This window comes from Rhinoderma darwinii, chromosome 4 (genome assembly GCF_050947455.1).
Source record: "Rhinoderma darwinii isolate aRhiDar2 chromosome 4, aRhiDar2.hap1, whole genome shotgun sequence".
NCBI lineage: Eukaryota > Metazoa > Chordata > Amphibia > Anura > Rhinodermatidae > Rhinoderma > Rhinoderma darwinii.
The window spans coordinates 167,222,177-167,239,242 of NC_134690.1; the positions used below are offsets into that span (position 1 = coordinate 167,222,177).

The 17,066-nt window shown below is 37.9% G+C and overlaps 1 protein-coding gene across 1 annotated transcript in view; it reads left to right on the forward strand.

The window, feature by feature from the left end:
- The first annotated feature begins 2,631 nt into the window (after positions 1–2,631).
- The window catches only part of ECEL1 (endothelin converting enzyme like 1), a 104,274-nt gene continuing 89,839 nt past the window's right edge, over positions 2,632–17,066 (forward strand). Inside the window, exons 1-2 of the mRNA XM_075864110.1 lie at positions 2,632–2,763; positions 13,741–14,675. Of these exons, the coding sequence (XP_075720225.1) occupies positions 13,926–14,675 (750 nt within the window). The 5' untranslated portion in view covers positions 2,632–2,763; positions 13,741–13,925. The remainder of the gene's footprint in view (positions 2,764–13,740; positions 14,676–17,066) is intronic.

Sequence of the window (17,066 nt, forward strand, 5' to 3'; positions counted from 1 at the left end):
CTGTCTTGCTACTGTCTGAGCTACCACAGGTACACTATACGAACTATAGACTGTGACCTGTTGGCCAGCTGCCATACCATCAAGACGGTATGGGCCAGTGGGTCCACATACCCCTCGTGACAGCTTGTTTCACAGCACAGCGTAATCTCACGAGATCATGCTGAGATGGGACTTCCTCCCACAGGTCCTTAACCAGAGCCATGGAAGACTGAACAGACATCGCCTCCAGCCGCTGCAGATTCAGATAAACGTCCTGGCACGGCTGGAGGCGATGTCTGTTGACTCTTCCGTTGCTCCGGTGAAGGACCTGCGGGAGGAAGTCCAGTCACAGCGTGATCTCGTGAGATCACCTTGTGCTGTAAAATAAGCTGGGCATGAATGAAGAGAAGTGTATGATGCTGATCAGTCAGTGTCATACACTTTTCTTTACAACGCCCAATTGGGCATTTAGAACAAATTAGCATAAAACTAGAAATTATCATAACTTGGTCAATAATAAACATATTTTAAAAAAAACAAAAACAAAACTGTTGTCATCTACATTAAAGCGCCTATTAGATTAGGTAGGAGATAGGTCAGTTATAAACTGGTGGCAGAGTCTCCTTAAGTAGCTTTGAGTAACCAAGAAGATAACTTGTTCAGATTTATACAAGTAATTCAAATTTGTTCACACAGAGCAGTTATGGCGCAAATTTTTTTTAAGCCAAAACTGGATTCTAAAGAGAAGAAAAGTTTAAACTTCTCTATTTTTGAGAAATATACCGAATTTGACTAGGCAAAAAAAAAAAATTATATGCAATATTAAAATTATTATTTGAAAATGTTTTTTTTATAATTTTGGACTAAATCCAAATGGATAAGACTTTAAAACAACTGTTTTATTGAATATACTTAGAGGAGAAACGCAAGAAAAATGGAAATAATCCATTAGTCCATATGGCAAATTCCAAAACATACTGGGGCAGATTTACTATTCAAAATGCGCCAGAAATTTGACGTGCATGCTGTGCACCACTTTTTTTTACATGCTCAACAAGGAGGTATGACCCGACAATAAACAGGTCATGGACAAGCAATAGGAGGCATGGCTTAAAATGTGACACCATGCAATAAAAATTGCGCCAAATTTTTCGTGCAAGAAAATTGCATAGACTAAGCCAACCAACAGGTGGTATAAGGAAGAGAAAGTGTCTAAAATGTCTAGTTAGATTCACTAAAATTTATCATACAGCGTGCACCACGTCCTAGGTTTGGCCATTTTCTCATTGCTTTGTCTAAATTTATACTGTCTAAAACTTAGTATTAATAAATCTGCCACACTGTCATCTGACATTGAACAACAAAAACTTTTCCTGTGGACAGAATAGTAGAGAGTCACTCTCCAGATAGGATATATTTGCATAAAATATTATGTTGTAGTTTTGTGGGCAGCGAGCTAAGCTTTGATGAAGAAAAGCTTCGTTCTCCTTGTCTTCCCTTATGCACACTGTCATCATGGGACTGGGTAAACTTTCGCTATGTTCAGAAAATGAGACCTTTGAGCCTCTTGGGTGGAAGAAACCCAGGTGGCCAACTTGCGAGGTCACTCGTCTCTCTTCACAGCAGCAGGCAAGCAGGAAAATATACAGGATGTGGAAATAAGGAGAGATGATGGGAGACAAGGAACCTCTCAGCAAGAGGCATCATTAACCTAATTATTTCCAATAATTGCAGGATGAAGAATGTTTTTTTGCACAGCCCCGTTAACGGAAATGATATTGGATAAAACAGAACAATAGAGTCAGCATGAGTATTCTTATTGTATGCGCACAATAGATGAGCATGACCCTAATGTTGGATTTTATTGTCACTGCACAGAAATTGATGGCTGTCAACTGCTGTAAAAAAAAAAAGTGCACAATTTATCGCTTGTACAGTTCATGAAATTGACTCCTATCCTAAAATACTAAGCTCTAAAAGTTTACACATACGGTGGTGGAGCAGTTTAAAATAAGTTCTCAATATTAAAAGGTATAGTATAAATATATATATATATATATATATATATATATATATATATTATAATGTACAATGTATATAGTATAAAATAGCACTAACACTTAAAATACAATATTTATTATTTATTATTGTGTGAAAAATGTATACTTGATACGTATAAAATTCTTTTATAGAAGCAATGTTTTATAAATAAATCATACAAAAAAATGAACACATAACCACTAGTTCTTCGTTAAAGTTCTGTACATCAATAATATGACTACAATACTCAGGTCCACGATCATTATTAGAGGCTGAATGGTAGTATCATCTATTGGGCTGACATTAATATAACATTATTAACCAACTCAGCTCAAGTGAGATCAGATGTTCCTAAGTGCATTAACAATCTCAGATGAAGCCCCTCTCAAAAACAAGTCATTTCCCAAGGTTGGGCTATGAGGTAAGAGTACTTGGAGCCCACAAACAGTGATTAGCATAATGGAAATAATAAGAATAATCTTCTTTAGTGCTCATATAGACTGCAGGGACAGAAAGAGAGTTATGTGGTGATATTGTCCCACCCCCCTATGTCCCCCTCCCCTTCACATCTCTACTATTATCCCAAAGCTCCTATATGCTGCAGCACAGCACACAAAGACTGTGAAGTGACAGGTACAGAAGGGTGTAGTGTCTGCATGGAACACTAGTGCCTACCACAGACTCAGCACAGCATCAGCATCAGTTGTGGAGAGGGAGCTGCCTACCAGTATCACTTGAACCAGGGTAAGTGTTAACTTTTTATTCTGTCTGTGATATCTTAGGTCTCATGTGAAGTCTCCATTTAGCATTTCCAGGGAGGGAGCAATACTGTAGAATAATCTATAGAATCAAGTTGTTTAGCATGCATTAGAGTACATCCTCCACATAGAAATCATCTATATGTAAGTGCACACATGAATGAAATATATAGGATATATACTGTCATGTGAAGAATCAGCACAATATATTGAATGCAGGGACTGGCTATTGTGAATGTCACTGTACCATCCCTTACTCTAAACATATACATGTCTCTCTACATTATAGATTTAAAGAAAAACTTGCAAAATGATTTAAACAAACCAATTGAATGTATTGGACGGACAAGATGAATTTCTTTCAAGCCTTTCTAGCGTAACAATGTAGGAAATGTACAGATCCATTCAGATAGAACATTCCTCAAGTCTGTTATTGAATTTTCAATCCAGTGAACTGGAGATCTTCCTTACTTTACATATATGAGTATAGAAATCCTGCGGTAACGAAGGATGATCATGAAGGATACTATACATTGAACTTGTTTTAGTCTGGCTTTGAATGTGATACCATAGGAGCAAAGTCTGTATTTTACATAAGAAAAGTTTTAGCATATGAAAAGCAGAACAGTGACACATGGTGTTCCTTCAAGGAGCTGTCGGTTTAGTGGATAACTGCTATGTTACACGATAATGTTACATAAAGATCCTGTGCTTTCTGTCATCGAATTCTATATGATCTATAGGCTTAATACTTTATCAGATCTACAGTAATACTATTGTTAAGTCTTGCAATGCCTGAACTCACTTGAGCGCATTCTACTGTCTGAGTTATGAAGGTGGTGAGCAAAAACTTTTCATTGGCACCATGGAACATCATAGTGGCTTCATTATGGGCACCTTGTCTTCTGAGGTTCTAAGGTAAGTTCTGTAACCACCAGTGCCCTGGATCTTATCTGCAAAACAGGAGAAAAGAAAATGTAAGAAATACATTTCAAGTGTTGCCCTGAGATCTGCTGATAACATAGTAATAAAAATTGCTTTTCTTCATATAAACTATATTTATTGCCTGGTATTTTATATAGGACAAGCCTTCTCTAACATTTTCTTCTTCACCAGTCTCCACAATGCAAGAATCGGTATGCAGTGTGCGTATTTGGGAGTGTATTAATTGCTGCCATATAAATTGATACCATTCTTCACAAGAAATAATGGTTGTGCTATCAGTTGAGTAAACGTGCGCTTTACAATTTCTAGAAAGGAATTAAACATAATTGAGCACTGAATAAAGCTATTGCTGGTCTGACTCCAGATGTTAAATAAAGGTATCATACCCTGTACCTTCACCTGCTTTCAGATGTATGACTTGTGTAAACACTTGATGGGAACTCAGGGAAATGGACAATTATTTACTAGGCTGGCAGGCAAAACTATTGATTTATCATTTACTCTTGTAGCCAATATCACTACAAGTTGTATAAAGCCATAGTCATTGAAGAGTGACTATCACAAATGCAGATAGGAGGTGCCACTTTGTGGACTAAAAGGAGTATCCTCCAACCAACTAGAAATAGTGATATCACTAAGATATGATGTCACTGCCACTGAGTGAGGTGATAGGTTAGCAGTCTTGTGAATATTGACAGAGCCAACTAAATAGCTTCTTCCATTAAGAGGATGTTTTAACTATGAAAATGTCTCTAACTTAATTGAAAACCAAAAATTCTGTTGACAGTTATAGGAATTGTCTAATTTACAATCTTTAGAGACATGTTGAATAAAAGTTTAGTAAATATTACCTTTTTAATGCCATTATACCTAACATTTTATGAAAGTAAGGCTTATATAAAAAAAAAAAAAGCTGCTATATGTGCCAGTATGTAAGCAAATGTGTAAGTAAATTATAGGAGAGATTGTTCTTTAATGAGACCCCCTAAGTCACTAACCAACAACATTTAGACAGTCTCCTGGAATGTACAGTATACTAACAGATATCAACAGGTTGCTGAAATATGATGAACTTTAGGTTTAGTGTCCCTTTTTGGGACAATCATGATTTTAGAGTTCTGCATATCATCCATAGATAGCCAGATTTTTATGTTTTGCCTATGACTATAAAAACAATAAGGTTTCCTGACACTGAAAATGTGGATTGATGAAATGCAAGCAAATAGTACCTCCTTACTAGGACAGAAAACGGCAGTTTATACTTCAGTACAAGTAAATGGAGAAGACAAATGCATAGTTCCAATGGTCAATGTATTGTGCAAAAAGTATCAGTCTATCACTATTCCAAAAGTCGTGGCAACTATCATATATCATCAATGGAATACTACCTCACAGGTAAAAAATTTATGTTTGTCACTTCTCAATAAACTATACAAATTATTAGCAAATTACCTTTACCCCAATACATGTAAAACCTCAATACAAACCTTAACCAGTATGTATGTGTGTATATATGTATATGTATATATATATATATATATATATATATATATATATATATATATATATACAAAAAAATAATCTAATACAGATTGAAAAAAATCATAATTGCAATAATTTGTCCTCTGATAAGTAATATGGTTTTCAAGAAATGGCAAGACTGATATGTCCAGTTGTTCTGGTAAACATACACCACAACCATACTGTACAAGAGACCATTCAACATACAGTAAAACTATGTATTTGAGTATAACATACACAAGGCATTGTTCTTACTATTGCGCTATTTACAGAAATCTAGTAGCTTTTTTTTTTTTTACTTTCATCAGCTTTTCTGAATATAAAAAGTAGAAAACTTGTCTTGTTGTGCCTCTTCCTTTTTTTATGGCTTGAGGACAATTAACTAACTGTAATGTGTCATACAGTGAAATGGATAGTATCTTTCACTCTGTGGGAGACAAATAATTAATAAAATGTGTATTTCCCCATTCCAGATTTATCAAAATATGTTTTACAATTGGACAAAAGCTCTTCAATACAGCGGCAAATATTGTAACCCAAAACAAAGTCTACATTAGCATTACCTTTCCCTAAAATCCAGCAAATAAAATATATTACCAGCATGTACCCTGCTAGTCCAGACGTCATCGTAAATCTTTAGAATAAGAGATGCGCTATTGCTATGATAAATGATCCCTCACTTTTTCCTTGAAATATACTTAAGGGCATGGTGGTCAACCATAAAATATTTTTTAATCAAAACGATATGTTTTTATACAAAACACCCTGTAAAATCTCTTCCAAGCCCAGTTCTTTAAATAAACCATTGTTGGCTTGACATTTCTGCTCATGTCTTGTAATATATGTGTCACTTCTTCTGACTTCTTTTTTTTCATTGATTTTCTTGTAATTCACAGAAAAGACCTTTATAATTCAGATGTCCCTAAAAACAGAATTTCCCATTATTACTGCCAATAAAACCCCCACCAGACCAGTGTGTACAAAGGGAACTCTACATACAATTATCTTAATTAAGACACAACAAGGGTATAGATACGACTTAACTTTTTCTGTTGCATGTATAACATATATGTGCAATGCCTATCCACAGAAAATTAATTAAAGCAATGACAAAATATGTAAAGTAAAAAAAAAGTCAAAATGTATGGATATTAGCTGAATTCCTCAAGCAATAGGAATTATATAACATTAAAGAAATTTCACTCTAAATGCTCTTTAAAGGCACAAAAACCTATGGGCAAAGCTCTACATGCATATACATATCAAATTCACAATGGTGTAATGGTCTGCTTTACTGCAGAACATAATGGGTTAAGGTTAATTTTTATTAACCCTCTCAGGGAGACCTCACATTGATATTCTGGCAGCCATCCGCAGCTCTGTCTTCTTGGGAAGGGCCATGAGGTTGTTCTATTTCGGTGCGAGTGCCCGGGAATGTTACATATTTATAGGAGGAACAGAAACAGCATAAAGTGAAATGATGTGAGAGTATTATTACTGATATAAATCAGGGATGTGCACAGCTCTAGTCATCTCAGCCAGGCTGCCTGTGACCGAGTGTATGGAGAGCACGCCTGGGCTAAATGGAAGGTAGCACAGCTATGAGATCAGCCATACGTGACCTCAAATAGTTCTAAAAGCCTGTTGGCTAAAACTTCAGTATAGAAAGTTTTTTTTTTTAAATGGAAATCTTCTCTCCTCTCCATCTTCCCTGTAACCACTTACATGTCTTGAAATATGAAGAATTAGCATATATCAAAATTTTCCAATGACATATCTGTTTTTCTTTCAAGGACTTACACTGGTTATAGACTTAAATGATCTTTTGGCAGAAAGATCTTTAGTTCGACAATCCTGACAATCATGAACCCTTCAATTTACAAGCGCATACTGTATGGCACAGCCCAAATATCATATTAAATCCATGAAGGTGGAAAGCATGACACCACTGGGGCGACTTACCTTGGTGGACAGAGTCGAATCAGACAAAACTTTTCATGTCAAATCATATTTGTCCTCTGACATAAACTACGAGGTAAAGGCCTGACAACCTACTTCGGTCCATGACCGTCAGCCGATTCTTGATCAAATTTTAATCCAGAGAATATAAATACATCCCATAAATATAAAAATTATGCCCCAAAACATAAAAAACCTACAAACAATATACTAGAGTCCAAAGCTCTATAAAATAATACAAATTTATTCATAGTTCTTCAAAAATGCATAGTAATGTGCATCATGCAAAAACACTCGACATACAACAATCTCTGCACAATATAAATTAAAAAAAATAGTTAATAACACATGCTTTATAACAGTCACTCTCAACACTGGTTACTGAGTCCATACGAACCCACACACAAATTTTCCTAAATTACTTTATTAAATAAACCTGACAGCCTAGGAAGGTGTTGCACAGTGGTACTCAACTACTTTTAGTGAAGGTCCATTTACCTGGGTCTGCCATCAGGTGAAGGTCAGAGCGAATCACAGTAAGGCTTTATTTACATGGTTTGGATTTGTCTATGTGGATCCGAGACTTATCTCGGATTTCTGCCGTGAATTTGCAGTTTGATGTACAGTGAATCCGCTCACGGATTAGCCCCATTTAAAGGGGATAATCCATGTGTGCAAATCTAGCAGATTTTCTGGAACATGTGAACGGGGCCTAAAGATGTTGTCTTGTTAACGTTTGATCCTATTTACAGAATCATCTCATATTGTCAGTCAGGGTGGTATTCCAATAACCAGAAAAACTGTCCACATGCTGTGCCTCATGAGAATAGTGCTATAGACTGTGCCCCATAAAAAATGCCTGCTCAAAAAGAGTGCTACACACTGTGTCCATTAAAAATAGTGCCACAACAGTGCCCCATGCAAATAAAGTGCCCCTGTAGATAGTGCCACACTTTGTGCCCACTGTGAAAAGTGCCACACAGTGCCCTCTGTAGATAGTGCTACACACAGTGCCCCAGTGATAGTGCCACACGCAGTGCCCTCCATAGATAGTGCCATGCTGTGCTATCTGTAGATAGTGCCACACACTGCCCCCTGTAGATAATGCCACACAGTTTTCATGTAAATAATGCCACACAGCCACAAACATACTAACCTGTCCCTATTCCCCCGCTGTTATCCAGCGATGCATACCTGGCCTCTTCTGACCCGGCAGAAGAACAATGCAGGCAGCACGATTACATCATCGTGCCTCCTGCAACACAGGAAAAATGACGAATGGCAGGGCAGGGTACTTATGGTTCCCTTGCAACCGCCAGCACTAAGTGAGTCTATTGAATTGTATCTGTGTCCTAAGAACGTAGATACAATTGAGTGCAGGTGCAACCGACAGGATCACACCCCTGCTTGTAGAGCAGAAACATGCCTCCTGTACTGCAGCAGAAGAGGTACGTTCCACTTCACTGTCCTTTCTGCCTGCTGGCTGCCAGGGGTTCCAGACAGTTGGCATTTCAATTAAGAAACCCGGGTATAGGGTTTAGTCAAAAAAGCATACCCTAGTTGTAATGTGCAGGATATTGTGTTCATTGTCATCCCAACGTGCATTTTGTTACGGCTCTGTCAGAGGATTCTGCCTACAAACCTTATGTCTATGGGAAACTTGTGGGCTATATCACAAGGTTGGTTTAGTCATTCATTATAGTAACTTTTTGAACTACGGTTATATCATGGACTCTTATTATTCACCTGGCTGAGTAACTGTGCAGGGGCCTTACAAAGGTTGCCAACTATGCTCATATGAGTAGTCTGAGCTATAGACATACAGTATATAACCCATAAAAATTTGGCGCTCCACGAAAAAAACAAGAAACAAGGTTGGCAACCCAGGACCTGACCTTGCACATGCACGTGACATATATTGGAAAAACCAATTTATTGGCATGTTACTGCACATAGTCTATAGAGACAGCAGAAAGTATTTACAGACCAAATGTGCTATGGAGTGACAGAGTGCAGCAATGTGCAGCCATGCCCAACCGTAAATGCCAAGAGCATACATAGTGAGGATATCAGACAAATAAATGCAAAAAGCTTTATTACCTGTTGCCACATAGTCAATGCTCCTAGTCTAATGGATTTACAAATATATAGATATTATATGGGCTTCAATGAATGGATTTTACAGCACTGAGGAAAAGCAAAACATGCTTTACTTTCTCTGTCTTTTCTTGACACTCATTCTGAATCTGTACTACAAGTGTGCATTGGCACTATGTTGCTTCATAAAGATCATTGATCTCTATGTAATCTATATGCAAGTATTCCTCTCCCCTTTATGCCCTTGTCAAAGAATGGAAGAAAAGAAGAACAGTTCACAGAGTACTCTTATGAATACGGCTTAAAGCTGCAATTTTGTTGTTCTAGAATGTAGACAACGTAAGACCTCTGTCAATATTGCACAAGCTTTTGGTTAAATGATCAGAAAGTGTGCATAAATTATCTGTTAATACAGATTGCAGTAAGTTCAGTGGTAGCCCTTGAGGATGCAATGTTAGATATGCTCAGCATGTCATTCATTAGGGAACAAATTTACACAGAATTGGTCAAATGATGGGAACATTGGTCCCTGAGCTTGCACCATACTGCATAAGGGAGTTTGTGCACAGTACTAAATAACCACTGGTTTAAATAGGCAGGAATTATTTCATTCCATTTTAATTTACAGTAAAATTATAATAAAGCAACTGATAGCTCATGGCCTGGGATAAAGGGAAAGGAGGTAATAAAATTAAAGTACAACACAATTCTACCACTGGGTTCTAGACAATGCTTGGACAAGTCATTGTTTCCATTGATACAATCTCCCACGCCTCTTCTCCTATTAAAAGAGCTACCTAGTAAGTTCATCGCTATTATAGGTTATTCATTAGGGACTAATGAAGGATTCTAATGTTTTCATAATTCCAATAGAAAATTGTAGATAATGCCACAGTGCCCTCTGTAGATAATGCCGCAGTGCCCTCTGTAGATAATGCCACAGTGCCTTCTGTAGATAGTGCCACAGTGCCCTCTGTAGATACTGCCACAGTGCCCTCTGTATATAAAGCAACAGTGCCCTCTGTAGATAATGCCACAGTGCCCTCTGTAGATGGTGCCACAGTGCCCACTGTAGATGGCACCACAGTGCCCTCTATATATGGACAGTGATGTCAGGGGATCCAGGATTCCCCGGCCAGAGCGTTGTTGATGCTCGGGCCAGGTATTCCTCTGCTGGACAGTGACTTCAGGAGCTCCTCCTGCAGAGGAATCCCTGGACTGACTGACCATCGGCAACATTCTGGCTGGGGATTCGACTCCTAGAGGGGGCTGTGTGGCCATTGCTAACATACTACCAATGATCCAACAGCGCGGGAAAGGGACTGCGCTCCTTCATGACGTCATGAAGGAGTGCCAGCACGCTCCTCCTTCGGCCTGCTCTCTCCTCTCCCAAGGGAGCTTCGGTGCCTCGTGGGCTGCAGATGACAGCCTCACGGGCCGCATGTTTGAGACCCTTGGTCTACAGGGTGTCTGAGGTAGGCTGAAAAGTACCCTCTGTTTTATCATTGGTTTTGGCTGCTGTTCTCCCCTTCCCACTGCAGCTCGGCCTCTTCAGATTGACCTCTGTGTGGACCCAAGTCGCACATAAATTCAGAAAGATGTCAGTGTATTGAGAGCTATTTTCCATTATAGCAAGGGTAGAATGACTGAAAATAACACAGAACTAAACCCCCAGTGAGAAAAATATGAAGATCAGGTAATTGCCGCACATGTACTGGCACATGTAGATTCGCTTTAAGAACTTCTAAACATAAAGTTCTACATGTAATATCTGAATAAAATAATATAGACATCTGGGATTAGAATTATTTTCAATATGAGGTGTGGGATGTGCTTCTACAGTCTGTACAATTGTTGTTTTTTTTTAAGTTCTTTTTTTTACCCTGTCCTCTGTAAGAAATGTTTAATCTTACTGTCAATCAAACACTGGATCTTATTAGCATCAGTTAGTTATTTGCACCATGATAATGAAGCTTAGTATTTTATTGACCTCATAACTTTGCATACACGAAAGACACCCTGCATATATTTAAATTTATAACCTCTAACAGCATACAATGGATGAAAGGCATAAAACATTGTCACATAGTTCCCCTCAAGGCTCTGTCCCAGGACCCTTCCTCTTCTCCATCTAGTAGATTCTACACATTTGGTCTGGGACAGCTCATAAAAACACATGGCTTTTAGTACTATTTCTATGCTAATGACACACAAATTGATCTCTCTGGCCCAAATGCAACCTTCCTTCTATACAGAGTTTCATAGTGTCTAACAGCTATATCCTTCTTTTTCTTTCTCAACACGGAGAAAACTGAATTCACCGTCTTTCCCCATCTCACTAAGCACTCTTACACGAACTATCAATTATAGGTAATAGCTCCACACTTTCCCCAGTCTCAAAGTCCGCTGCCTTAGGATAACCTTTCATTCCACCCTGTCCTTTAAACCGCATATCCAAGCTCCTACCACCTCTATTTGAAAACCATTTCTTAAAATCCACTAGTTCCCTAACTTTGAGTAAACAAAAATTCTAGTACATGCCCTCCTTATCTCCTGCCTAGACTACTGCAACATCCTCTCTATGGCCTCCCATCTAACACTCTTGCCCCCCTTCAATCCACCACAAATCTAAAATGTAAAGTGCTGCGGAATATGTTGGCGCTATATAAATAAAGATTATTATTATTATTATTATTATTATTATTATTATTATTAAATATGCTGCTGGGTTAATTCACATCTCTCCTCATTTCACCTCTGCAAATCGGTTTAACTGGAAATAGTAGTAAAGCAAACTTTGAGCACCTAAAAAACTAATAGTTTTCATCTTATCTATTTATTCCCATACCATTACAGTATAACCAAAAAGTATCCTGGCCTTAAATGCCAAAGGGGCAAATCCCAATGCCAACACCACTGAAGCACTCATATTATTGATCTAACTGCCTCAGTTCCTCAGACATTAGGTTAGCTCCTACTACCCACAATGCTTTTCTTCTGAACAGTAACGGGCCATTGGTCATCTGGATTATCTCATGGGTTGTAAGAATAGTAGCACAGCTTTGTTTATTAGGTGAAAAAGTGGAACTATCGAATTACAAAAACCACCACCACCCCCTTCTTGCTATTTACACCTATAGAAAAGCAGTCTGAAAGATAATGCATGCTTATGAAGACAGGCTGCTGTCCACAGGCATGACATTTCAGACCTTGGAGTTGTTAATGTGGTATGGGGCCTCATCAGGTGTCTATTCCATGTCTTGTGAAGGGTTAAATTGAGGTACAAGGTGAGCAAAGAAAGACCTGAGCGGTCTGTACTAACCTGCCAACAATCTACATACTTCAATATACGTGTATAGAGTTCACCTCAGTTACAAAATGCATCTGTCATAAAGGAGCACGCCTAAATGTAGCCATCATTTTTTATGTTCATTTTTATATGAACATTTTCGTTATCCAGCGGTTGCTTCCAAACATAATTTGATAAAAATTCATAAAAATAATTTATAGAGCAAATATTTCAGGTTCAATTTAAATAGCAGTCAGCTATTATATCGTAGCAGACATGTATTACTGACCAAACAATAATCATTCAGTGATCCTGTTATATAGACAGATAGGTCTAGACTAGCACTCAAGGACTGTCATTTGCCACCACTGAAGTTGGCTGTTGAACACAGAAACAGACTATTTTAGCTTTATATGAGTCAGTGACATGGGGACATGATTCTACTTAACTGACCAAGCAGCTAATCCCAGCTGCAGCCTTGGCAAGAAAAAAGAACAGGTAGAATTCGTAGAAAAGCACCAAAGACTTGATGAAAGGGGCACCTGACTATTCTTCTAAGAATAATACCCTATGACTGGCACTGTATGCAGGGCTAAGTACAGTTTGTAGCCAGTCACCATGTGAAACCATGAAGTATAATATTCTGTCCTGCACTTACTACTGGTATGGTGTCTATGCTTACTGTGACTATAAATGACATTTACATATCTCCGCGCTACAATTTTCCATGAATACAAGTGTAACCTCAGTTCAATGCAAATCATTTTTTTTCACCTGTTATTGCATTTCACAGCCCTCAATCATGTATGATTTATTACCAAATCATGCTATTGTTATTAGCTATGGATTTTATACATCGGAATATAAAATATTGTATGCTCTTTTGTACAGTGTTTTATTATAATCCTACATTTGTAAGCTGTACATTCTGAAAGTTAGATATAATTTTCTTGTGAAACTCTCCAGACTCTGCAAGGTGCCTCTTTATATACTTAGCTTATGGTTATTGGATTGAGAGATAGTGCATACCTAGTGTACATCGGTCAGTGGTCACCATTATAATATAAAATAATGTTTTTTGTGTGTGTTAATAGTACTAATAATAATAATAATAATAATAATAATAATAATAATGATGATGTCTTTCTACAGGTCTCGGACACATGGATTGAGAATCACAAAACAAGACTTAAATACAGTTGCATTTAATTCTATTCCTGTGAATTGCATCTTCTTCAGTGAATTGACAGTGATATGAACAGAGACCCCTTGGAAACTTTGAGGTGTTTCTGAATTATTCTATTCTCCAAATACTAACAGTACAAATTTTGAGAGACATGGAAAAGACCTATTCTCTGACAGCCCACTATGATGAGTTCCAGGAAGTCAAGTATGTTAGCAAGTACAATAGTAGCAGCACACTTTCCAATGGCTTTAACATCCAGGTGAGCTCCAAAAAGCCATCAAAGGGGATACCACGCTGGAGCAGGAGGGAGACTTGTCTACTCTCTGGACTGGTCTTTGCAGCTGGTCTATGTGTTATTTTAGGGTGTATGTTGGTGTTGAAGTATCTGTCTATGGACCAGGATGGACAATGTTTAGAAGATTGCCAAGAAAGAAAAGCTTTCATGAGGGCTTCCAAATTTATCAGCAACAACATAGATCCAACAATACCCCCTTGTACTGACTTCTACTCATTTGCTTGTGGAGGTTGGCTAAGAAAGCATAGAATTCCAGAGGACAAACTCATTTATGGCACTATAGCAGCTATTGGGGAACAGAATGAAGAAAAGTTACAGCATCTTCTTTTACAACCTGTAAAGAGGAAGCACAAAGGATCTTCTGAGAAGAAGGTGAAGGAGTTCTTCAGGTCTTGTCTCAATATGAAAGAGATTGACCGTTTGGGAGTATTCCCAATGCTACAAGTTCTTGAGGATTGTGGTGGTTGGGATCTGCCAGAATACTCCAAACACAAGTGGGACTTTAATGAATTGCTCTTTAAGACACAAGGAGTGTATAGCACTGCAGTCTTCTTCTCACTGACAGTAAACTTAGATGACAAGAACTCTTCCAGATATGTCATCAGGGTAAGTCTACAGATGAAAATCCCATGTCTACTGTTTATCTCTACAATATTTTCTGTTAGGAACAATGGTTGCTAGCTGCACTCGCCAATCTTTAAATAGCAAAATTAGGCTGCAAGATTTACCATAAATCCAAAATTCGGACCTCAAAATCCAAAAAAGAAAAAAGGTGTTAATAAAAAAAAAAAATTATTAACAGATTTCCATACAAAAAACTGCAATGTTTCGACATTGCAGCTATTTGTATGGGGATGTTTTAATAAACACTGAGGGTTTTTTCCGTTACTGGAAGCTGTCACATCTTTTTTCATTATGTGCAATATTTTTTATGTGTTCCTTATCATTTCTTGGCATATCAACCAGCCAATCTACCCAATGCATGTAGCCTATAAACAGTTAACTCCTTTGCTTTGAAAGGACTAAGGGCTGAGTTTCACAGGAATTTACTTATGTACAATAAACATTCATTGTGCTCCAGGTTAGACATAGAGCTTTACTGCCGTTTAAGACTACGGAATCAAGATATATCGATGATCTCACCCCCATTTAATTGCATTCAAAGCCAAAGTCTGCTATGTGACCTTCAAACTGATGAATGTTCCCAGTACTATGTACTTATCCCAGGCATTGATCATTTAGTTATTTATTGAAGTGATCTGCACTGATTTATTTAATTTTAAATACAATATCCCATCAGTTATAACATATAACTAATAATACATTGATATAATAGATATGTTGTACTGAAAACAAGGGGTCACTCTATAGAACATAAGAACAGCTATCTTTTAAGAAAGTTTGGAAGTGATGGTATAATAACTTTTGCCAAGTCAGATAAAGTTTCCCAATTCTGCAACTTAGCTTTGAAGTAGAATATGAGTTCATAATAGTCAAAATCAGTTTTTTTCCATTAATTCCATTAGCGCTTTTGCCAAGGTAGTAGATACAATGTATGAAAACATAATATGTTATTCATTTGTAAATATTTTATTAGGGCTTGTCCACACACAACTAAATTGCTGCAGAAAATTTCTGCAGCAATTCCGTTGAAAGTCAAAGGATTTCCGCCGTGGCAAAAACACACCATTTCCTGCGGTATTTATTGCATAAAATGGTGCGTATTTTGCTGCGTTTTTCCCAATGTTAGGAGATGGAGACGTCTACACTGAAAAACGCAGCAATTCTGCACACTTTCCGTAGCAAGAATTGACATGCTGTGGTCCAAAAATTACGCACTGCAGGTCAATTTTGGCTCCGAAATTTTACGCAGCATGTGGATGAGATTTGTTAAATCTCATCCACTATGCTGCCACTGTATTCTGCTGCGCTTTTTCTGGCCAAAATTCCGGCCGGAAAAAATGCAGCCATTCCGGAGCATGTGGACGAGCCCTTATAGTGTATATTATACTATTTACTGCTTACACGATAAATTATAAAGTGAGCATACTTGTTAAGCCCATTACAGATATTTTTTTTAGCAACAACTCTAATAATTGAACCCACTTCCCTTCAATCTATGGGAAAAGCAATGAAGACAAGAGAACATAGAGGGAAACAAAGGAATATTGCCTTAGAAATATGTATCTTGGCAGGTTCCGCAATGCAATGTTCACTTCAACCAGCAGAGCAGCTGGAACAGCGCAGCCACTCCCGAACTCTGAGTTCATGCCAATATTGTAGCTTTAATAATCTACCTACTATTAATGTGTCCTGTAATAAAATTCTGTACAGCTCCTACACATTCCATGAAAGGGTTTGATAAATGTAGGCAAATAAAGCCAAATTTAGACCATGTTCACACCCGGAGGATTCAGTCAGGATTAAGGCACAGATTCAGTGCCTCAATCCTAACATAAATAGCTAAGATTCCACCAGAATTGCATGTGAGTGGGGTAAATTGGCTGCCATTTTTCCTATAAAACTTGGGTGTGTGATCTAATTTGATGCAAATAAGCGCAACATTGTCTATGCCAAAAATCATCATCCAGCCTAATCCAGGTCAGGCAATATGTCAATTATACAAGGGGTTTCTAAAGGGCGGTACCTGCCCATTGTTTCCATCCTATATGACATATCAGTTAACCCATTAACGACCACCCACTGTCTTTTGACGGCAGGCGGTGCAGGTCCTCAGTCTGCAGCGACGCCAAAAGATGGTAGAGTGGGGTTAATGGCTCCCTAACCTCTTCATTTAGACATTATGTTAATATCACATCCTTTTAGTATTCCTGTGAGGGTTTCTGCCTTTGGTACGATAAATGGGGGAGGGGGTAGTTTAAAAGGATTAATATGGGTGGTCCACTCTATATTCAGACACGGCAGATTCGTCTTAAAAATCCATTCCATACATCTGAAACTTTCCCGACATGTACATTTCTTATATCTCATCCTAGC